Raw genomic sequence first — 23,623 nt, forward strand, 5'->3', positions numbered from 1 at the left:
AGTGGAACTAGAACTCATGATCTCGATTCTAGCCTGATGCCTTAATCACTACACCAAACGGCTCTGTAATGTTGCATGGATACAATTTATTCTACAGACAAAAGAATAGGTAGGTAGGTAGGTAGGTAGGTAGGTAGGAAGGAAGGAAGGAAGGAAGGAAGGAAGGAAGGAAGGAAGGAAGGAAGGAAAAGGAGATAGGTAAAATGCTATTAATACAGTTATCCAAATAAGCCTAGAAATAAAAGATTAAGAAAAAAAGACAAACTGCATTGATGGGAAATCTTGAAGCTAAGGTATTCAACCTGTTTCGGGAATACTTTCAGGGCTAATTTGTTACTTAAACAGTAATCATTGTTTTCAGGATTTCTTGCACCAAAGTTTTTCCAGATAGACAAAAAATGAAGCATACAAGGACACAGTAAAGCCTGCTGGATTAACTGCTTCATCTTTACTTGACTGAATGGAACACTGCTGAGGAAATGGATCCAGTGTAGGCAGAGAAGTTGGTTTATTTTTACTTCTTTTTTGTTGCTGAGATGCTGAAAACATTTCCAAATTACTCTAACCTAGTAAGCAGACATTTCCTAATAAACCCAAACTATGACTGGTACCTTAGATACTTAAATATATCTAATTCTTCTGAGCTTGATGCACTTTTGCCTTGCAGTGTTGAAAGGACTTCTGCATCCCAATGATACTCTGAGCATCCCAGAAGAGTTACTGTAGAGGGGCTGGTCTTAGGTAAGTGGTCAGTCTAGGTCAGGGGTCTTCAAATGTGGCCGCTTTAAGACTTGTGGACTTCAACTCCCAGAATTCCTCAGCCAGCATGGCTGGCTGAGGAATTTTGGGAATTGAAGTCCACAAGTCTTAAAGAGACCACATTTGGAGACCCCTGGACTAAGTTATATCTGCTGGAGGAAAAAATGGCAACCCATTGCCATGAATCAGGATAAGGTCAATTTAATACAGGAAGGTGATCCCCTAGGTCAGAAAGTATCTAATGAATTATTGGAGAAGAGCAGAGGATATGTGCAAATAGCACTGGTGCTTCTAATATGGCAGGAAGGACATCCAGTTGCTGATGCTGCCAGAGGCAAAAAGAACATCTGATGTTATAAAAATTATGTATACCACTGGTATGTGAAATGTTAGAACAATAAATCAAGGCAAACTTAGTATTGGCAGAGCAGAAATGTCAAGACTGAATATTGACATTCCGGGAACCAGTGAACTGAAATGGACTGGAATGGGTCACTTCACTTCAGAGAATCACCAGATGTTCTGTAACATGAGCTTGCAAGAACTCGGAAGCAGTGACTGACAAACATTCCCAGCAAAATAACACCCATCCGAACATGGAAGCAACTGAACAAGTTAGCGAGAATAAAGTCCGTATGATTGCAGCTTCTTCTGATCAGTTAATTATAACTGTAAAACTTGCAGATAAACCAGAAAGCATCTACTGCTACAAAGTTAGGACATTGCACCAGGATATCAAATCTTGGCAAACTTGTAAGCCACCAGCAGTTTCTATGTTTTGCCATCAGATTACAAAGATTGAAAAGAATATCCGAAAAATTGTGGGCTTATCAGGAAAGCTCTTCATTTTGACATGTGTTGTTCATTTAGAGACATTATCAAAAATGTTCATATGCTGCCAAGGCGGGGCCCACATTTTACTCCATAAAAGCCCAAATTGGTGCCCAAATAAATTTTATAAAGTTAGGGCTTAATACATTTATTTGGTATAAAGCTGCATGCTTTGGTTGGCGGATATGAAATGCTTTCACTCCCAAGGAATCACATCATTGTCAAAAGAATCGACACATTGAATTATGGGTCTAGTCATGGCTCAAAAATGGAGAAAGTTTGTCAGAATAGATATTGCCCACAAATTCTGTTTAGAAAAGGTTTTGCACAATGGATGTTATATAAAATTTCATGTGAAATTTGGCACATACCAAAATAAAAAATGACCATGTTATTTTTGAAGAACAAACTGCTACATTTGTCATCCCTGCATTCATTTCCCTCATGTTATTAACACTTAAATAAAGCTGTAAAGACAAATTGTACTCTATTACAAAGCTTCTTTTTTTAAAAAAGGCAGACTTAGTATGGATCAATTTACATTTGGATTTACAGATAACAGGCAATAATGTAGAGACAGTACACTTTAAACTCAGCACCTAAGCAAGTAGATGTAACCTTTCAAATGACCTTTTAGTCATGTGTGCCTACAGAAGGAAATAAAGGCAGTTGATTTGTGAAAGTCAAATAATTTATTATGGAAACCCAGCTGACCTCCCTTGAATAATGAACATGCTTACAGAGTGGTAAGTCCCACCAACTTCAGCTGTTTCTACTAGCTGCAATTTCTTCATTTTCCCACTAGTCAAGCTGCTCAGTTGCTTCTTGCAATCAACATCATTCAGATACATAGATTTGTAAAAGCATGTTCTGTAAATTATCTATTCATGTGTATTCTGCTTTTCCATCCAAGCCAGTGGTTAAGAACACAGTAAAAATGAACAGAGAAATATATTTAAAAAATGTTTTAAATGCAATTCAAAGTATAACCAAACAAAAGGACGAAAAGGTAAAATCTGTACATGAACAGAAAAAGTATAAGTGCTCTAACTGTTCTAAAAGAAGCTAAACTTAAATATTTCCAGAAAATTTAACGTAAAAATGCTGTTGCCAAATTGCTGGTTGTGTGTGGATTCTTGATACATGTTATTTGATCTGTATTAGTTGTTTTTAGGTTGAACTCAAGATTCCGACTGGCTTGGAACTACATTTTTGAAGGACTAATTTCTCGTTTGTTCTAGCCTGGTCTTTCTCCTTAGTTTACTGTCAATTGGGCCTTTTTGGCCCTACCAGCTGCTACAATCTCTTGCCAAAGGAAGCCCAACTTGCCACAAACAATATACTTTCAGGTTCCAAGTGGAATTTGGCTCTTTCACAGACACTTGGAAGTGGCTGAAAGTTCTATTAGACATGTTGTCATGTTTTTCTGGGTTTAATTGCCATTTCTTATTTATCTTTTTCCACTGTTTTGGTTGATTAACTGGATTTTTTATATATATATCTATAAAGATAATAGATTGGTTACCACAGACAGTAGCTGACGGCTTAGCGGTAGCATTGGCAACACTATCTGACCTAAATTCCTGGAATTACTGGTGCTCCATTTTCATTCTGCTGGATTGGAGACATTGCATTCTGTGAAAATTAAAACAGCTCCAAGTAATCCTACTTCCCAGCCCCAACTCATGTGACAATCCTGTATTTGTTAATGTAATTATTACGTTAGACATTAGGAATTCTAGATTTTTTTCCCTCCTCTAGTCTAAGTATGCTCTAATTAGGTCACAAACAGAGGTACTACAGTAGGTAGTGGACATCATATGGACATCATATTCAAATGTTACATATTTATTTCTGGTTTGTCAGCTAATAAGAATAGACCTCCAAGGGGATTATAGTAAACACTCCAATAAAAAAAGATAGAATATCCAACTTCAAAAGTTTCTTGGACATAGGTAGAATATGTATTTTGAAAATAATCCTTCAGTTGTTTGTAATCTCAGATTACATATTAGAGCATTTTGAAGCTGAAAGAACAGCTCTGTGCAACAACTTTTCTCTTTTTTTGTCAAATTTTTGCCAATTTTTTTTTTTGCCAGCTGAATAACTTCATGATTTAAGGTAATATTCAATAGGAAAAAAATACAGTTCAATGAAGGTATAAGAAAAAGTAGAAGAGATGGAAAAGCAAGAAAAAGACAACTAAACTGCACAGCCAATAGGAGCATAAACATAATCAAGAACAGATTGTTGGTGTTAATTCAGAATAAAGTAAAGACAAGCAGTCCTAATTTTAAAAACATATTGACAGTACTCTTCTTATAGAGATAGTAAGACTCTTTTTTTTCCTTTCTTTTTTCCACATTTCAATATTAATTATGTTTTTTTTTCAAGAAATATGCCATCCTGTTAAGATTTTAACTAGGCTTTAGATGACCTTTCCCATAGTTCCCTCATAAAATCTGCCCCAAAAGTGAAGAATTGGATTATTATACACTATATTGCCCTGCTTATGATGCTAACACATTTTGAAAATTTTGAGTGAAACTTGTGAGCTCAAGATCCACCAAAGATTTGAGAAAACCAGTAACAGAAAACTTTCTGATGCTTACATGTAAGCAAGTGGAACTTATTTATGGGGGATGAGGATTAGTGTTAATGGATCTATTCAGTGCTTTTTTTTTTTTGTCATAGAACGCACCGGAACAGAGTTCCAGCACCTTTTTTCAACGGATTTTCCAAGTTTTAAAAGTAACTTTTGAAAATTTGATGTTTGGTCCACATGGACTTGAATCACCCTGTTGAGCGTAGCAGGTCGGTGGCAAAATCATTAAAACGGTGCATGCGAGCTGCTTGTGTGCCGAGTCCAATGCATGCGTATGTCGTCCGCGCTGATTGTGATGCCACTGCTCGGCTTGTGGCACTGCTCAGCTTGTGATTGGTTGTGTGGTCGCGCGCTGAGTGCTTACTGTGGAGAAGCGACCGTTATGTTTGTTACACAACTGACGTGTGGGTAGGTGTACAGTGATTGACTATGTGCGAAAGGTAAATAATTTCTTTATTTTAAAAAATTGTTGGTGAATTGAAAATCTTTTAAAAAAATTTAGTGTAAAAGTGTGACCCCAAATTTAAAAATGAAAAAAAAAATTACTAATTACTTCTCAACCACCGGTCCTGCTAAACTGAATATATCATTTTTTAAAATAAAAGATTAACAAGATGTGAGTTCTGGCACCTTTTTTCTTACAAAAAAAGCACTGGATCTATTAGAGGGGTCGGCAAAACTGAAACAATTTCAATATGGCTCCAGAAGGCAACATTTTCAATTGGTACATAGAAGCAAAATTTTATTTCTCCTGAGTATAATCCAAGGCAAGCAATAATCAAGGACTGGAACAGCAAAAAAAAAAAAATCAACATAAAACAGATAGCCATAGATAAATGCAATAAGAAGCAAGTCTGCAAAAAGTTGCTTAGGCTGAGATCACTTTGAATATTGAAAGTTACACATCTCTGAGTTTGATCGTGTACACCTGAATATATTTCTGAACTATAAACTCTTCCAGATGACTAACTCTTTCCATCTTCCAACTCTGCTGAATCAAAATTAAAAAAACACCTGGGGCTGAGCTGAATTGTTTTAACTATTTTTAGATTTGTTTGGAAAACTGGACCTTACACGCACATAGGCATGATAATATTTTTGTGCGACTAGAGCTTGTGGAGAACCCCGAATCAATGCTTACCATTCAAGCCAGCTTTCTGCTCTTGCTAAGCACAGAACAAAACCAGCCCATCAGTTGCTAGACCATTTCTGACTACTTAATCTTACTCAGGTCCAGAACTATACATCTCTTCAGGCTTTGTTTTCAAAACAAAATAGTATATGTTCCTGTGCATCCAGGGTTATCAGACATCTGGCAAAAGAAGGACATATCCTCATCTTCTCTGAAGGCATAGCCTTGAAAGCAAATCTTATCTAAATTTTTGAGTATTTAACAAGCTTATATTTTCCTGAGCCATTTTTCTCTGTGGTGTAGCACTCCCAGAATAAGAGGTCTGTTCTGTGACCTTAATTAGTTGATTAGTAACCTCTTCCTAGCTTGGACTGCTGCCTGAAATTTAATCAGTTAGGTGCTGAAGGCTTTTGCCTCCTAACTGGCCTTAGTACATTCCTCTCAAGATGTATTCCCCATTATGTTCCTGCCTACTCACTTGTAATCCTTTCCTCTCCTGTGAATATAAATGCAAATATTAAACAGGCAGCTTCTTCTCCTTTCCCCCATTTGTTCTTCTTTCCAACTGCCAGTCAGAAATATGGTAACTCTATGTGTACCTTTAATTTCCCACGGCAAATTTCTGATGCCTTCTGGTTTCTCATGCTGTCCCACTGGGCTAGCAGTTCTATACCTGGATTCCTTTAGCTAGGCTAGAATGCAGCTCTAATGCAGGGATGTCCAACTTTGGCAACTTTAAGACTTGGCAACTTTCAACTCCCAGAATCCCCATGGGTGGCTGGGGAATTCTGGGAGTTAAAGTCAACAGGTCTTAAAGTTGTCAAGGTTGGACACCCCTGCTCTAACGTGACCCATGAAGTGTGGCAAACCAAGAATATTCTCCAACAAGAGCAGAAATGGCTATTTCTGAAGCAGCATTTCTACATAGGTTCAGCACCAGTAGCCCTCGGGAATATCAGATTGTATTTATTTTATTTATTTCTATGCCGCTCATCTCCCCTACAAGGGCTGTTCATCCCACCCAGCTAATTGACTGCATATCCAACTGGAAGATCTCTCAAACAGAGGACATTTATCCTTCATAATATCAGATGTAGAATATAGATTACTGTAGGACCAAATATTTGCAAGTTATTTTATTTTAGAGCTTATGGACATAACACTGGCACTTTGAACAAACTAAGGAAAATGGTAACTTGTACTGCTGAGTCTGTTTCCAAAAGATCCCTTATCTATGAAAATAGAGAGATCAGCTTAAATGGCAGGCTTCATATGGTCTCTTTAGAAAGATGTGATGAGAGGAAAAGAAAGAAATATTTCTGAATATGGTTGCAAAGAGGCCTGAAAACAGTCAGAATGACAGTTGAACTCAAGGGAAATTGCTATTTCTGTTAGTAATATATCAATTGTGGCAATATCTTCCAGAAAGGCTACTGTCAAAGCAAAAGAAAATGGAATTTTTGTAATAAGTCATTTTATTACAGAGTGCATTGGGATGTTTGGCAGTTGAGATAAATTACCTGCTGTCTTCATATATTGAATGTGTTGAAATCCACAGTATAAAATATAGGAAGGTAGCAGGAAATAGCTTGACTAGAAAAATGGTGAATATTCCAGGAGTGTTCTTTTTTCCAAGACGCTGCTAGAAAAGGTGGAAAAAATAAAAATAAGTTGTAATAGAGAAGGATCTCCTATATTGGTGCTGCTTATTAACTCCCACAATTTGCACACTGTTACTATACTTTCACCCAGGAATCCTACCCTTTTGTTTTGCACTGCATTTCAAAAGCAGCAGATGGCAGAAAATCAGGTTCCATCTATGTGGGGAAAACATTATTGAATGGAAAGTGTTTGCTGGTTTTTTAAACAGGATGGATCCCTTAAGCCAGTCTCTCTTGGAAGTATAGCCAACTTGCTTGATTATTTGGGAAGAATGTAGGGTCTTAGCAACTCAGGGATGTTTTACAGTTATAGTTCTCTGATGGAGGCTGCCAGAAAGCACTTAACTATGAGTGTTTCACGTGCTGGAGACATAAACCAATGTTTTTCAAACTTGGCAACTTTAAGATATGTTGACTTCAACTCCCAGAATTCCTCAGTTCCTCCATGGCTAACTTTCTAGTGTTTTTCAAGAAAAAGCTCATATGGTCCTATTTGGGACAGTTCATGAACTTTTGGATTATAGTAGTGGCTTGTTATGCACCATTTATGTTCCAAAAAGAGAATTCCAGGTTTAAACAGGCGGTCAATGAAATCTGCTTTGAAGGAGGAGGTTTCCTACATTAGCAAGTCTTGTACAGAGTTTAGCAAATCTTGTACAGAGTTTCCAACTACAAGTTACTATGGCATCATTCAATATATCATTATACACTCTTATACGCTGTCCTCAGGACCACCCATGAAAACATATCTGGCAACCACATCGAGAAGTAGTGCCTCAAACACTTATCAGTATCCTCTGTTTGGGATTTGTCTGCCATTACATTTGCACAATGTCCCAGAGAGCTAAGGTTAGGGTTAATCCTATGGGTCAGTAATAAGGACTTATCAGTGATGTCAAGGCTCTGTAAGACTTGAATTGCTTTATCAAAGTACTGCATATTGGTGCCAGGCCTAATGTTTGCATCTACAAACCCACAACTAACTTGTTCTAGAAAAATACTGCATTGGCATAGGAAACACCCTCTGGAATACGCAATTCTGGTTTTAATGGAGATAATTGAAAAGTAAAATCCAATATGCAAAGTATGGACATAAACCAAAAATAATGATAAACAATCATTGCCTTCCAGTGTTTTCATACAGTAGTCATATTTGCCCATTGGCAATATCAAATGGGGCTCATAAACATGGAAGCCTGGAAACCACAAACTTTGTCACACTTTGGAAATTGGTTATTTACATCCAGCTCTGTGGATGCTTCCAATTCTTTATTGTTTATTGCTGGAAGAATCTGCTAGTTTGGCTTGAAATCAAGCGTTCTTCGTGATTTTTTTCCCACTTGCTTTATTTCCCAAAACTTTTGGTCTTTAATGGAGAGACACTACTCAATAAAGTGGCATCAGAAAGTATTATTTAGTATAAAAAGGTATACCGACTTTATTTCCAATTGATTACTTATAATATTATGTAGTGTCAACCAATCAATGCTAAAGAGATGTAAAGTCTGTCCTCATTACTGTAATTTTGGCATGATGTTGAATGGCTATAATTGACCAACACTGATACAATTGTGCAATACAAGAAAATTATACTAAAAAAAGATGCATAGTAAATTGGAAAGCAAAATTAACATTTAAATACCAGTTTAGTATCTATCCAGCTATATTTGCATCCTGTACTTTTTAAACACATATGAGAATTCTGTGTGTTCACAAGGTTCATCTGAGAAGAGGGTACATCATTATTTTTAACAATTTGGTTATACAGGAAGGATGTGACATAAACAGCTTGGTTCCACATGTGCACTGGAGAACTGCAAAGTATCTCAAATATCTCTTCTTAAAGAACAAGTAATGTATTGCCATACTAATAGGATTAGGATGTTAACAATATAAATTAAAATGTGAAAGTCCTGCATACTATATGGCTATATGCTAAATCAGGAATGGGCAGTTAATTTTCCCAAGAGGTCACATGAGCAACTGTTGTGGAGGGTCACTGCCGCCCTGCCTCCTGCCAATGATGCCACTTTGCTCCTCTTGCTGATGCCCCCCACCCCCTGCTGACGCCACTGATGCCACAAACACGACAGGGACAGCCAAAAGGCCAGATATGGTCCACGGGCAGTAAAATGCCCAGGTCTGTGCTAAATAGTTGGTGAGAGGCTTTGCTTCTGAAAAAAAAGAGATAGTCAAAATCTGAGTGACTCAAGTTACAGTTGGAGCTCTTGCATTTTTTTCCTTCTTTTGAAGCATGTGACTTCCAAGCAATATTGTGAACTGTTTTGAAACTGTCGTCCCTTCAAAAGTAACTTGATACTGTTTTTCATGAAAAATAAGCCTCAAATTGACCAGGTTGGTGGAATTAATTCTCAGAGTTTGATTTTTAGGTTAAATAAATATGTGTTTGAAAAAGACTAAAAAGTTTTCAGCAACTGAAGGCTTGATGTTCAATCTAAATTTTCAAATTTAAGCACATGTGCAGCCAGGGGACAGAGTATACTAGTTGTGATATTAAATATTAAAAATCACCACCTTGGAAAAGAGGGTATGTCTGAGGCCATGTGGGCAAGGGAAGAGAGAGGTAGAATTAATTTTTTAACTCTTCTGACATGATTTTGTGTAGCCTTCTTTGGTGTAAATGTACATAATATGACAGATTAAGCATACTTCACTGAAATCAAACTCTCTTTCTATTCCACTTAAGTAAGTTTGTGATTTAGAGTGTAAAAAGCATCTAAAGTACCTTTAATGTACACTTGGTTAAATTTATACTGAAGTTGGAATTTTAGCCACATTAGAATATGGACCAAATAACCCACTGTTGCTGAAACATGCCATACTCAATAGTTTGATGATGAAATTTCCCATTTTTTTCTTGTTGTTTTTCTGTTTTCTATTTCATTATAATTCAACACCATCTACAAGAATAAAAGCCTGAGTCATGTATGATTAATGTATTGTGCATAGTATATTTTTCACAGAATATTTTCAGAAGACTTGTTATGAATAGCACCTTTTACATAAACATTAACCCATAAACGTATTTATCTAAATTCTTTTCTTTACACAATCTCAGTTTAAAAAGTATTTCTGCAACTATAGTGTACTGGTTGTTCATTGTTTGTGCTAGCTGAATTTACAGAGTGACCTGGTATTTTGTTCAGCAATGTGCAAACCCCCAGAAGAAGCTGTGAGCAACACTTCCATTTGGTTTTCAGGGGCGTTTTGTAACATAGTGCAGCTGTAAGCTAACATTCTGAAGCTCACAACCCAAAGTGGATAACAACAAAGAATTCTATTAATAGCAGTGGAAAGTGGTTAACATTCCATAATGCAAGCACAGCATGCTTAAGTCATCTTCTTGCAAGATATATCACAATTCCATTTTTTTCTGTGTGGTTAATCAAATATATTAGGCTTCACTGAGCATAGATAACTGCTCATTTCAGTTACGTCCCCAGGCCTATTAGAACCAAGGAGAAAAAGGCAGGACAACCCCAAATTCATCCTATATATGTCCTGAAGCAAAATAACCAAGCAGCACCATTGATTTAGGATAAGGACATCATTGAGTTCCAGTGAGCTTCTCTTGTTTCTTCTTTGAGGGATTTTTGTTTTCTTTCATTCCCAGATGCAGTTGCTCCAAGTCCTTCAATGGTAGTTATTCAAAAGTTGTGGTTACGATCTGCAGAGGACCGTAGCACAGCTACCACTTCCCTGGAATTGTTACACCACACTCATACCAGCCCACATAGTAATAGGGTGTCATAAAGCCAATGCGTCCGAATGATACAGGCTCTTGTCGATACTGGCGGTAATAACCTGAAGGAACCAAAATATTGAAGTTACTATCTTAACCTTGAGGGATGTAACTATTAATTTTACTTAATAATTTTAATTTTAGTTCAATAATTACTTAATTACTGTAAAGAAAATGGAGATGGGGGAAAATAAGTGAGATACACCTTGCTAACTGAGCATTCCTCAGAAAAATCCAATTGTTTCCTTGTGTTATTCCTTATGGCATAAAACGTATCCTGTTCTAGAAGCAGTTTAAATACAGTTTGTACTGTTCTACTGTATACAGAAGGTTTGAAGTAGAAGGGAAGTAAAGTTTCTTGGCTTGCAATTCTTGTGAACTTTCTTATTGGCGTGTATCACCAGCTCTTCTTCCTCTTCATCTTTTTTGCTGCATAGCCTCTGCTAACAATAATCCTGTGCTTCACTTGATCTTTGGTTACTTCTCTTTCTACATTACAGATTTTTCCAGTTTTGCTGTTGACTGAAGGCCCCTTTCTGAAACAAATGGTAGTGGTGTGGGGCCAGCCTATTTTCTTTCTGACACATAGAAGTTCTTTCACTCATTAATTCATTGTTTAGGTTTCCTTTCTTGGCTACTGCAAGAAGTGGTGCCTGGTACTTCAAATCTGAAAGAAAGCTGTTGAATCCAGATAGATCTTTACATTTATACCCTACCAATCTGCCACACAGATCTCCTTCTATAACTGTAGATCAGTTGGAAAACTACCAGCCAGACAAAAGGGAGGGATCAAGCAGGGAATTAGTCTTGAGTCATTGCGCATCCACAAAAGTCCTAAGTTCTCCTAAGTTCCATGGCACCTTATCTGTTTGTTCCCAAGAGAAGGCAAGCAGTCTGAGCAGATTTTTGTATTATAACTAGAATACAATAAACTAGCCAACCTACACCCTTCACGTGCACATTGCTTGTGCCTGACAAGATAAGGGCCAGAGAAATATGTTGCATAACTGCATTTCCATTCTAAAAATTGCTTGAGTGCATATTCCAAGGCACTGTCTGGGTTATTGTGAGAATTAGAACAACCCAAAGTAATATATGCCGATTTGAAGAGACAGAAACAATATGTATCACATAATACAAGTTTGCCATTTCACATGTTAGTGGGACTTATTCCAAACTAATAGGCAGAGACAGCTGTGTCCTGTTCTGATGTACCACTAATACCAATAATGCTTTCATGTCCTTTGTATTAAAGTAGGAATGGCTCTTGCCAGCTAAATAAAATTACACTAGTGTTTTAGCAGATCATAGCATTAAGAGCCTTGAAGGTGCAGTGGTTAGAATGTAGTATTGCAGGCTAATTCTGCCAATTGCCAGCTGCCAGCAATTCAGCAGTTTGATTCTCACCAGCTCAAGGTTGACTCAATCTCCCATCCTCCTGAGATTGGTAAAATGAGAACCCAGATTGTTGGGGACAATATACTGACTCTGTAAACTGCTTAGACAGGGCTGTAAAGTGGTATATAAGTCTAGGTGCTATTGCTATTGCTATTTTTCTTGCAACCTGAAAAAAGTTGCAGAGGTGCGTTCTGGCTCTGCCCCACCAATCATAGATGACCAATGGAAAGAAGAGAACACAGAAGGCAGAAATATCAGTGCTAGCAATAAAAAAGGGTAAAATTAAGAAATCAAAAGGAATCAAAGATAACCATTTTCAAATGATAGACAAGCCGGTAGAAAGAAGTGGAATGTTTAAAATGTTAACAATTCTCAGCACTCCTTTCCACATGGATGGAGGGCTACCTGAAATGCTGTCTTCTATGCTATGTCCATTACTTCAGGGTATTTTGTGATTCTTCTCCGTAGTCAGCCCTATCTGGATCACTCACTCTTGCATAGAAAGCAAAGTACAGCATGAAACTAGCATTTCAGTAATTATTTCCTTTTACGTGCTAAAATGCCAAGGTTCTAAAAAGTCTGCCAGTCACTGCCTAGACTGGAAATGAAATAATTTGCCATAAGCTTCCCCAGCGTGGTGCTTTGCTAATGTGTTCCGTCTCTAATTCTGTTGCTGGTTGGGAATTGACACCCCAACAGATGTGGAGAGTACATTGAGGGAAGACTGGCTTATAATACTGAACTGCCTGAACACATTTGCTGATGCATTGGGGGGACCTGGGAACAGAAAGTCCAACTTTAGTATTACAAAAATCACAGTTTTTGAAGAACCAGGCATAAACTGCCTTTATTCTACAACTTGTATGGAATGTAAATCTCCAGACCCCCATCAAATTAATGTTGCACTTATTTTTTACCTTGAATAGGAGGCAGAGCATTCACATAGGACTGTGGTCCTGTTCGTCCATCCAGGTGTGAATCTACAAACTGACAGTGATCTTCACCTCTTCCCCAACTATCCCCAATGCTGTAAAACATATCTGGAAAAAAGTGAAGAGGGTGAGAAGCACTTAGAATGGGTTTGCTGCAGCCAAGACTATAAATCCAGAGAGAAGAATCTCCTGTTCCTTCCTTGGTAGTAACTTATTTATTATATTTATGAATTTCTGCAATAATAGGAGCATTATAATGAAATAATCCACTGGCACAGTATGAAAGTGAACCAGTTGTCCTTGCCAACATTCCTGCATTCGGTCAAAAATAGTTGGCTGAGAATCACGGTTAAAGTTTCTTGCCTTCAAGTGGCACATTTGCCATTGGGCTGGCAGCACTCTTTTTGTATCGTGGTTACCTTTTTTCAATGTGTTAGGAGCAATAAATATGTATAAAATTAAGAACTTGCACTAAAATGAGGTAGCAGTATTCTTATTCCACATAAAACAGAAGATGATACAAAAATGCATACATGAATGTATACAGAAATATTCTTCTCTAACTCATTGAACAGAACCAAGTCTAAGAATTACAATTAGAGATGAGTAAATGAGTTTATTTCCAGGCAGTTTTCCCCCCATGTGTAAACCCTTAAGTCCACTTCATTCTGTTTCTACTGTATGATAACTTTTTTTTTAAAAAAAAATCACTTCTAGGTTACACACATACTATTTTAAGCATTTCCCCCTAAAAACAATCCATTTAAAATGTTTTCTATAATGATTTAAAAATTAAAACACAATTGTTGCTTCTTGGTCTGGTTCTGATATGCAATGTTTCCTTTTAAAACGATAGGACTGATTCCATTTAGATCTGAGTTAAAACATTACAGCATCTCATTATGCACTTGCTGAAAATAAAGTAGTAGTTCTCAGATTTTCAAAGATTGTGAGGGAATGAGAAATCTCCAAATTTCCAAAACTGTGGTGAACTTAGCTGAAATGATTGAAACTGAACTGATATTTTGTATTATGTGACAAAGTGTAAATCTATTTGTCTTGAATGATCTTACTAGGACATAGCACTGTTCAAACCAAAGCATTATGGAATGATACCATAGCCTACTAAGACACAGGATTGCAACTCTTTGTAGGGGGGCCCAAATCAAAATTTTAACACTGCAAAATATGGCTTTTGTTTTGTTCCTGCTGCATCTCACTCACTTGAAAGTGGATAGAGAACTCAAATAATAGAATTTCAGATTACCCCAAATTATTAAAACTGACTGGGAGACAATCCAAAGTGTTTTCAATACAGTATATATCTTGGATAGGATTAAAAGAAATGGGCAAAAAAGACTGAACTATTTACTGTACTCCAGCCAATAGTTTGGATACATTTTAATCATACAAGGTAATCACATTTATTTTTGAGGCTTTACTATATCTTACTCCAGCGCTGACAGATCAAATACATACCTCTTAGATCATCACTGAGGTAAATCTTGTATCTCAATGAATTACAAAGAACAACACCTACAAATTTCCTGTACCACGTCCGTTTCACATATTGTTTTCCACTGCATTCTGAGTATGTAGGATCGTATCTAAAATTGAATGGGATCCAGATGGGTTCACCACCTACAAAACAGATTAAAATCTTGACTATGAAATATGATCATATTAACTTAAGAATAACTTACTAAATGTTACTACTTGACCAGACCAGTACACAATCTACTAAAATGGATTTACTTTGATTCGGAAGTGATCATGCACCCATAAGTGATATAAGTGGAAGTAGATTACTAAATGGTGAGGAAGCTTTTTGTTTCCTTCATTATGGCTCTCCATACCACTGCAAATTGTCTGGAAGGAGTCTGAATGAATAATAAGCCTGAATAACACATTCTACTAGAGAGAAATTCCCTGAAGATGGGCTCCAGCACAAGTCCAAAAGCTCAGAAGGCTAAACTCTGGTCCTGGTGACCAACCCAGATTGGATCCTGCAACATTATCCTGGGACACGTATATTTGCCTTCATTCGAAGTCTGAATGGTTACACAGCAAACCACAATCTGGGCACCATGGACCAAGAAACTCTTCAATGTGTATTCAACATTCACCACAAAATCTGGCAACCTACAATACGCTCCAAAAGATTATAGGAATTATCTGTCTTTTTGAAATCAACTGTTCTTATTTTGCAGCCTGTGTGCTCTGGCATGTAAACTTAAGCACGAATGGACTCTCCTAATTTTTAAAATTATTAGAGTTTAGAAGTACAAAAGAAAACACCGGAGAACTGCCTTCTCAGCCTTAAAAATCAGGGTAGTCTATGTGTGTGGGAGAGACCGCTGCCTGCATCAGTGCAGGAAATCATTAGGTTAATTTGCACAAAATACTTCCAATTTAAGCATCTGATCTAGCAGGTAATATAATAGCACATAAAAGTGTATTCTTGCTTACAATGGCTTTTGCTTCTAAAATACGAGCTTTCCCTATATTCTCTGCTCTCTTGCACTGGTGGCAGCGGTCCCATGGCTTGAGAATCATATTTTTTTTAAAGGAGGGGAAACACCTACCACAGCACTATTTGGCCTTTTCAACTTGGAAAAAGGCTTAAGCCTATAGACAGACTTCAAATGACGAATAACATGCAAAGATAAGCCCATTGAGCTCTGACTGAAATTTCTACGCCAAGCTTCTCACTTTTCCTAGCATTTCAGCCACAATGTTATTTGAAAAAGGAGAAAAAGGAAAGGAGAAAGAGACCTATACAATGAATCTGGATCACAACATTCCACATTCTTGTGCTCTTCATCAGCAGAGTGGTTTCCCATGAAGAGGTGCCAGTGAAATCGACCATATACCACTACAGTTGCAGTTGTGAAGCCAGCCATATGGTTTCTGTTAGGCACTCAAAACAACTTGCAAGAATTATTTGGCACTTTCTGCATTTTAAATATTAAACATGAAAACCCAGGAACAAATTATGATTCCAAGACACAATTTTAATCCATTGTATGATAACATTGTGCTAAAAATATATTAAGTGTCAAGTTAAGCAGTCATTATCTTGAATTATATAAGGAAAGATGCACTGCAATATTCTATCTAGATTGCTTCTAGAACTGTAACAAACACACAAAAGTCACTAACCTGAAATATTGTTTACTAACTTGACAAACAGACATAGAATTCTGCTCTTCCTCTACTCTAAGAACTGATGAACTCCTTGGAGTTTTCTGGAGTGTAGCCACTCCGTCAAATTTTGATGTTATATTGGAACTTTTAGTGTGACAGAAAGCAAAATGACTAATTGTATAGAGAGACAATTATACTGATAGTCCTTAAATTTTAATTAGTCTAATCTAATTATAATAAACTGGATTAAACAAAGTGTAGGTCTCCTTCAGATGGCTCCATTAAAATGCTATCCACTAGTCATTTTTAAGGTAGACTAGACTAAGATGCTAGAGGTATGAATGCTAATACATGATGATGATGATGATGATGATGAGGAGGAGGAGGAGGAGGAGGAGGAAGAGGATAATGATAATGATGATGCCACAGTAAAGAATCTTGCATCTCTGAATGTGTGCTTCCCCTCTTTCTCCCTTTATCTTTATGAGAATTAGGAAGGAACATGTCTGAGATGCTACTCAAATTATATTTCTGTCCTGGACTCAAATTCCTTTTATCTAACCATTGTCTTGGTTGTGGTTTTTTCACTGGTTCCTCCAAGTTATTCCTACTGCCCATTATTGTATACATTTGGAGCGGGGTGTGTGTGTGGCTCTCAGAAGCCTAAGTGATCAATAGGACCTGAACGAATCCTAATTCCTGAATGTCATGCATCAATGAAGCATGCCAGATCAGGTTGACAGTCAATGATATGTTGGGAGAAAAGAGAAAATATTACTTTGGAACAGGCTCCCTCAGATAGTAGAGGTGGATGAGACAAAGGCAACATCATGAGACACAGCAGAAAAAAGGAGTAACTGTAGTATATTCATGCAATGGTTAGAGAATTGTGAAGAAGCTGTCCTGACTTAACACCTGTCATTTCATTATTTCAAGAGCAAGTGTGGCTCTCAAACTAAATAAAGTTCTGCGATTATGCTGTAAGGGTTCTTAAGGTGAGGATACTCTTCCAAACTTTGATTTCCACTGATTTCCTTCCTTCCTTCCTTCCTTCCTTCCTTCCTTCCTTCCTTCCTTCCTTCCTTCCTTCCTGCCTTTCCTTCCTTCCTTCCTTCCTTCCTCTCCTCTCCTCTCCTCTCCTCTCCTCGTCATCATAGATATTAAATCACAATTTTAATCTATGCCACTCTCAGGAGAAAGTAACAAAGCACCAGAAAGCAAAACTGAGACTTACCTGGAGGTCTGACAATAAGAAGAGGATTATCTGAAAGGAAATAACAAGGAAATGTTTCAATTATTTACTCTAAAATTCAGCATCCTCAGCCAAAATATGACAACAGGTAATTTCTAAATCTTGTTTATTTGTATAATTCGTATCCTGCTTAATTTCATAAACTCTGAATGGCTCACATACAATATCATATAGAAATCAATTAAAGCAACAAATGAAATTAAAAACAGTATGACATACTTCAAAAAAACCTGACAAAACAGCAGCATTTTTACCACCTTCTTACACTGGAGGGTCATTTTTTATTTTATTTTATTTTATTTTATGCTCCCACTCCTCTTAATATCTCTGATGAAGGAGACCTGAAGCAGTGCTATCCTTTGTAATTTCTCCACTATTTTAAAATATATAATCATTAAACATCATCTCCTTTGACTCCTCTTCCTTGGCTTTTTCTTTTAAAGTCTCTACATACACTACATCCCTTTCTTCATTGCACTTACCATATTTTACCTCTTTTTTATTGATTTTATTGTAGTTTTTTATTGCTGTGAGCTGCCCAGCCATTGAGAGTCAGGCAGCATACAAGTTTAATAAATTAATATGGTTTGTTGCACAGTCAGCCAGATGTTTAGAATGGATTAGGCATTTTATCCACCAGCTGAGCCTTTCCCATGGACCTGGGATAGGTAGATATTATTTGATGGTATTAAAGGTTATTGTTGCAAGATGTAAGCTGTTCTAAGCAAGCTGCATTTTGCAAATGACTGATGGTGACCTTATCAATGCTGATGGTGATCAAGTGGTGCTCCAGCTGCTTTGCGATTTTATTCTATTTTTGACAATGAAATTTCCATATCTGAACTTTTCACTGCCATGGATGGTAATCATATGATAGTTACACAGGCTCTTTATTAAAATACTGGTATTAATAGAATATACATTTACTACTAATTCAGTGAAATGATTCTTTAGTAAGTGTAAAAGCTTATTTTAAAAGTCTCTTTTAATCAATCTAATCAACCTAAGTATCTGCAGGCTCCTGTTGCTTTCAAGACAATTAGGGAAACAACATCACTGCTCCATGCTTCAGTCTGTGCCTCTTTTCATGTGCACGGGACCTCACTGTGTATATACACAAAAAGGGCAGGGCTTGCAGTACAATGATGTAATTGCTGTCTTTGTCAAGCAGACCTGTTGATTCCCTTGCAGATATAGGTGCTAACTAATTAAGGCAGGGGTGTCAAACTGCTGGCCCACGGGCTGGCTGTGTCATGCCGAAACCGCGCCCACCCCATTGCTGGCAATGGAAAAAAGGTCGCGATACGTCACGACATGTCACATGACATTGCGAGTTTGACACCCCTGAATTAAGGCTTCAACTCATTTTGTCCAGGAATCAATGTGGGAGTACTCAATTGGACATTACTTTTACATCCCACATATGCAAAGATTCCTACTCTAAATCCATAACAAGAACTATTAAATTGATTTGGAGGCAGATTTTTTGAAAGATAGTTATGTACATTGTTGGGATTTTCTGCTATGGTCAAGTAACTTTGCTTTGCATTAAATGTAGATTTATTGTCAGAACCTGACAATAAATCTACATTTAATGCAAAGCAAAGTTACTGAACACTTCCTCATGTATGTTGCAAAATAAAAAGGAGAACACAGGATACGCCCTGGTTCACTTGTCCAGAGGATAGCCTGTATGTTGTCTTCTCTTGTCAGTCAAGATTCATGAGTGACCCCACCCTAATGTGGCAAGCCTGAAAACGCCACAGTACATGAATTCCAAGTCAGGAACTCAAGAATCTAAGGTTAGGGGGAAAAATAACCTTGGAGTTATCCAGAGTTAGTTTAAGGTGTCAACCCCATTGTGTTTTGTTGTTACATTGTGCCAAATGACCTATGCTCAACCTTGCAAGTAAAAATAGCATGGAAAAACATGTCTATCACTGGACATATTTTGAAATTATTTAAAAGCCTTTGATTTCAAAGAACAGGATCAGCTTTATGAAATGAAAACAAGCTTCAACCCAGAAGGAGGAAAAATCTAAAAGAAAAATTGTTTCCCAAACTTTTTTTGCAGACGCAATTGCTTCAAATTACTCATCTGCTCAGGATTAAAAGAAAGAAAGAAAAACTATTCTGCAAGCAGCAGAAATGGAATTTCCTCTTTTCATTTTTTAATTTAATCTTTTTTCCACTATCAGGGTAAAAATATATAGGTAAACTTTTTTTTGTGCTGAGATTGACCCCTGATGACCTAATGGAAACAGCCATGTAGTTTTCCTGAGAAGAAAATAGAACTGGTCTGCCATTCATTTTCTTTATTACCAGGATAGCAAAGACTAAATCCACATTGGGCAACCTGAGAAGCTATTAGAAAACATTGATGTTGGCTCTCTGCATAGAAAAAACCAAACCTGAAGCACAAACTCACTCCTGTTTGGCCGGAGACAATCAGCACTTTGTTATTTTGTTTTCATTACTTTGATTCTTAACCAGCCCCCTCTGATTGGTACTGTCCAGATGTGCAAATTCAAATCCCAGAATTCTCAACAATAGCCATTCTGGCCGGAGAAGTTTAGAAATAAACCCACATATCTGAAGAAAGTTCAGGTTGGGCAAAGCTGTCTTTATTTCTTAACATTATTCCTCCTCCTTTACTGTATAGTCCTTTGAATATTCCTGTTGTCCTTTGTTTTTATTCTGAAGTCTTAATACACATTGGATTCTGGTTGACAGTGCAGTTTAAAACTTGTTTTATATTTTAATATTATATGAAACCACCATACCAGATTCAGTGACATAGGAGATAGATGAACTTATAGGACCATAACCATATGGATTCGTTGCTTGGACCTTAAAGTAATACCTAAATCAAGGAAAGAGAGAAAATGAGCATCCATTAAAATGGCAGAATAATAACAGCTTATGGTAATATAATTAGACAAATTCCGAACAGGCTTTAGAAGGAATGCTGAAAAGTTCCACAAAAGATATTAAATACACCTTGGGTTTTTTTGAGGCACTTCTAATGATAGCTTCATCAAAAAGTTTTATTCAGTCATGAAACCATGCAAGAACCAACAAAATTTGATAATGAGCAAAGAGCAGACAGTGGTGAAACACAATAGGTGAAGTGTTTAAATATCCGGCATTATCTCAAGCACTATGTTTACTTTCTGTGAGATTGGTTGATGTAGACAGATGGAAGTCATCAAATGTTAAACAGCCATATTAAATTCTGTGGCATGGGCACATCCATGAATTAGCCCATACTTTCTTTGGAAGGAGATGTATCAATATCTTCCCAAAGAGTTGGGGGCAAAAGAAAAATCTGGTGAATAAAAATAGTCTTCTGCATATCCCTTGTAATGTATATAAAAGCCACCTTGTCAATTTGAGCGGCTCCAATTGCCGGCCTTATTTTAATTCTGAGCTGGAAAGATAAACTGTCTGATATCTGGTTTAAACTAAGCCCTCGGTTGTTCTACATGCATTGTTATCTAACCAGGGCACATGCAGCCAAGATACTTTATGTGAATGAAATGGACATGAGGAAAATTAGCGAAGAAACTTAAAATGTAAACAATTAATTTTTGAGGAAGAACAGCAACAATAATAATATGTTACCAAAAAGTCTTATTTCCCAAGAACATTGATTTTATGGCAAGACATGCATTGAAACTTGTGATTAACTGTAGGAAAATATATTATTTTGATAAATGTCCAGTTGACATAATATCCAAAAGCTGCCTCTGCACATGTATTTAGGCCCAGCCACTTCAGATTGTTTGGAAGAAAGAGAAGTACATCCCTTGATCAATGAATTATATATTAACACTTGCCATATTCTCAAATATCCAAATGAAAGGTAGGTGTCCTTTCAAAACTCTCAGAACCATGGAATTGAAAGGGCTATAAATTCTCATATTGAAGGAAAAGAGAAACTATTAAAGATAAACTTTGAGTTCTAGTACTGCGTTAGGCACAAAGAAAGTTTGGGCCAGTCACTCTCAGCTCCTGGAAGATTGCAGTGACAAACTACCTCTGAAAATCTTTCCAAAAAAAAACAAAAAAAACCCTACAGGAACTAGTTTAGATGGTCACTAGGAATTAACAGTGATTTGAAGGCACACAGATCTTCAAAGGCACAAACTCTAAGGCACAAAGTCATAATGCAATATAAGGACATTTTAATAGAAGAATTGTGGTATTGTAGGGGTTCTTTAAGCTTGATTTTTTATTTACAGGTGTTTCACTTCTCTAGAGGCTACTCTAGTAAGTAGCCTCATCAATATAGAAATTTTGGGGAAAGACTTCTATAATTTCCCAGTTGATCTTTTTAAATAACAGTCTTTGACAGAGAAAATGCCACCCAAAATTGGGTGAATCCCATTGCCAACATCCTCTTCAATTTCTAATTGTTTTACAGACAAATCTGATATGAATACAGTTCAGGTCCTAGGACTTCAGACTAGAAGTTGGGCTGAAGAGAAATAATAATAAAAAAACTAATATTGAAAACATCGTAAATGATTCATTTTTGGACAAAAATTACATTCAGTAATTAGAAAAAGAACTGCCATAACAAACACGGGTTTGTTAAAAACAGATCATGCCAAACCAATCTTATTTCATTCTTTGATAAAGTGACTAAACTAGTAGACCAGCAAAATGCTGTGGACGTAGCATACTTAGATTTCAGTAAGGCATTTGATAAAATAGACCACAACCTACTCCTTGATAAGCTAGAAAAAGGTGGAATAGACAACATATCCACCAGATGGATCTGTAGCTGGCTGGCAAACTGTACTCAACGAGTAGTCCTCAATGGCACTACATCCACATGGAGAGAAGTAAGCAGTGGGGTACCACTGGGCTCTGTCTTAGGCCCAGTACTCTTCAATATCTTCATAAATGACTTAGATGAGGGAATTGAAGGGGAACTCATCAAATTTGTAGATGATACCAAACTGGCAGGAGTAGCCAACACCCCAGAAGACAAACTCAGGATCCAAAAAGATCTTGACAAACTTGAACAATGGGCCCTATCCAACAAAATGAATTTCAATGTGAAGAAAAGCAGTGTCTTACATTTAGGCAGGAAAAATCAAAGGTACAAGTACAGATTAGGCGAGACCTGACTTAAAAACAGTGATTGTAAGAGGGACCTTGGAGTCCTAGTAGACGATCACTTGACTATGAGCCAGCAGTGTGCAACAGCAGCCCAAAAAGCTAATATAATCCTGGATTGTATAAACAGAGGCATAGAATCAATAATACACGAAGTATTAATACCGTTTTATAAAACCCTAGTAAGACCACACCTGGAATACTGCAGCCAGTTTTGGTCACCATATCACAAAAAAAGATATTGAGAATCTGGAAAAGTTCAGAGAAGAGCAACTAAGATGATCAAAGGCCTGGAGACTAAAATATACGAAGAACGGCTGCAGGATTTGGGTTTGGCTAGTCTAAAGAAAAGAAGAAATAGGGGAGACATAATAGCAGTATTCCAGTATTTGAGGGGCTGCCACAAAGAAGAGGGGGTTACATTATTCACCAAAGCACCAGAGGGCAGAACCAGAAACAATGGTTGGAAACTGATCAAAGAGAGAAGCAACCTGGAATTAAGGAGAAACTTCCTGATAGTGAGGACAATTAACCAGTGAAACAGCTTGCCTTGAGAAATCATGAGTGCTCCATCACTGGAGATTTTCAAGAAGAGGCTAGACAATCACTTGTCTGAGATAGTATAGGTTCTCTTGCTTCAGCAGGGGGCAGGACTAGAAGATCTCCAAGGTCCCTTCCAGCTCTATTCTATTCTATTCTATTCTATTCTATTCTATTCTATTCTATTCTATTCTATTCTATTCTATTCTATTCTATTCTATTCTATTGTAGTCTAGTCTAGTCTAGTCTAGTCTAGTCGAAGATAAATCAAGTAATTAATTGAATTGCACACAGTATTATAATTCCTATTTGGTTTTGGACTTGATTACTACTTCTGAAATTCATTAATGGTGACTTTATATTGCCAGAGTTCCAATATGATGGAAAGCAAAAACAAATTCCTTAATTTTAATTGAAGAAAATATTAAAATATATTATTTGATCCACAGATCTGGTTTAATTATTTAAAACCTATC

At 37.0% G+C, this 23,623-nt stretch overlaps 1 protein-coding gene across 1 annotated transcript in view; it reads right to left on the reverse strand.

Moving 5' to 3' along the window:
- Positions 1-9,940: 9,940 nt before the first annotated feature.
- FNDC1 (fibronectin type III domain containing 1) overlaps positions 9,941-23,623 on the reverse strand; it is a 46,736-nt gene continuing 33,053 nt past the window's right edge. Inside the window, exons 15-19 of the mRNA XM_029285348.1 lie at positions 20,264-20,343; positions 17,463-17,492; positions 14,561-14,722; positions 13,067-13,189; positions 9,941-10,813 (exon numbers count right to left, since the gene is read on the reverse strand). Coding sequence (XP_029141181.1) covers positions 10,698-10,813; positions 13,067-13,189; positions 14,561-14,722; positions 17,463-17,492; positions 20,264-20,343 — 511 coding nt within the window. The 3' untranslated portion in view covers positions 9,941-10,697. The remainder of the gene's footprint in view (positions 10,814-13,066; positions 13,190-14,560; positions 14,723-17,462; positions 17,493-20,263; positions 20,344-23,623) is intronic.

Source organism: Protobothrops mucrosquamatus, unplaced genomic scaffold, assembly GCF_001527695.2.
Source record: "Protobothrops mucrosquamatus isolate PMUCROS unplaced genomic scaffold, P.Mucros_1.0 scaffold1546, whole genome shotgun sequence".
Taxonomy (NCBI): domain Eukaryota; kingdom Metazoa; phylum Chordata; class Lepidosauria; order Squamata; family Viperidae; genus Protobothrops; species Protobothrops mucrosquamatus.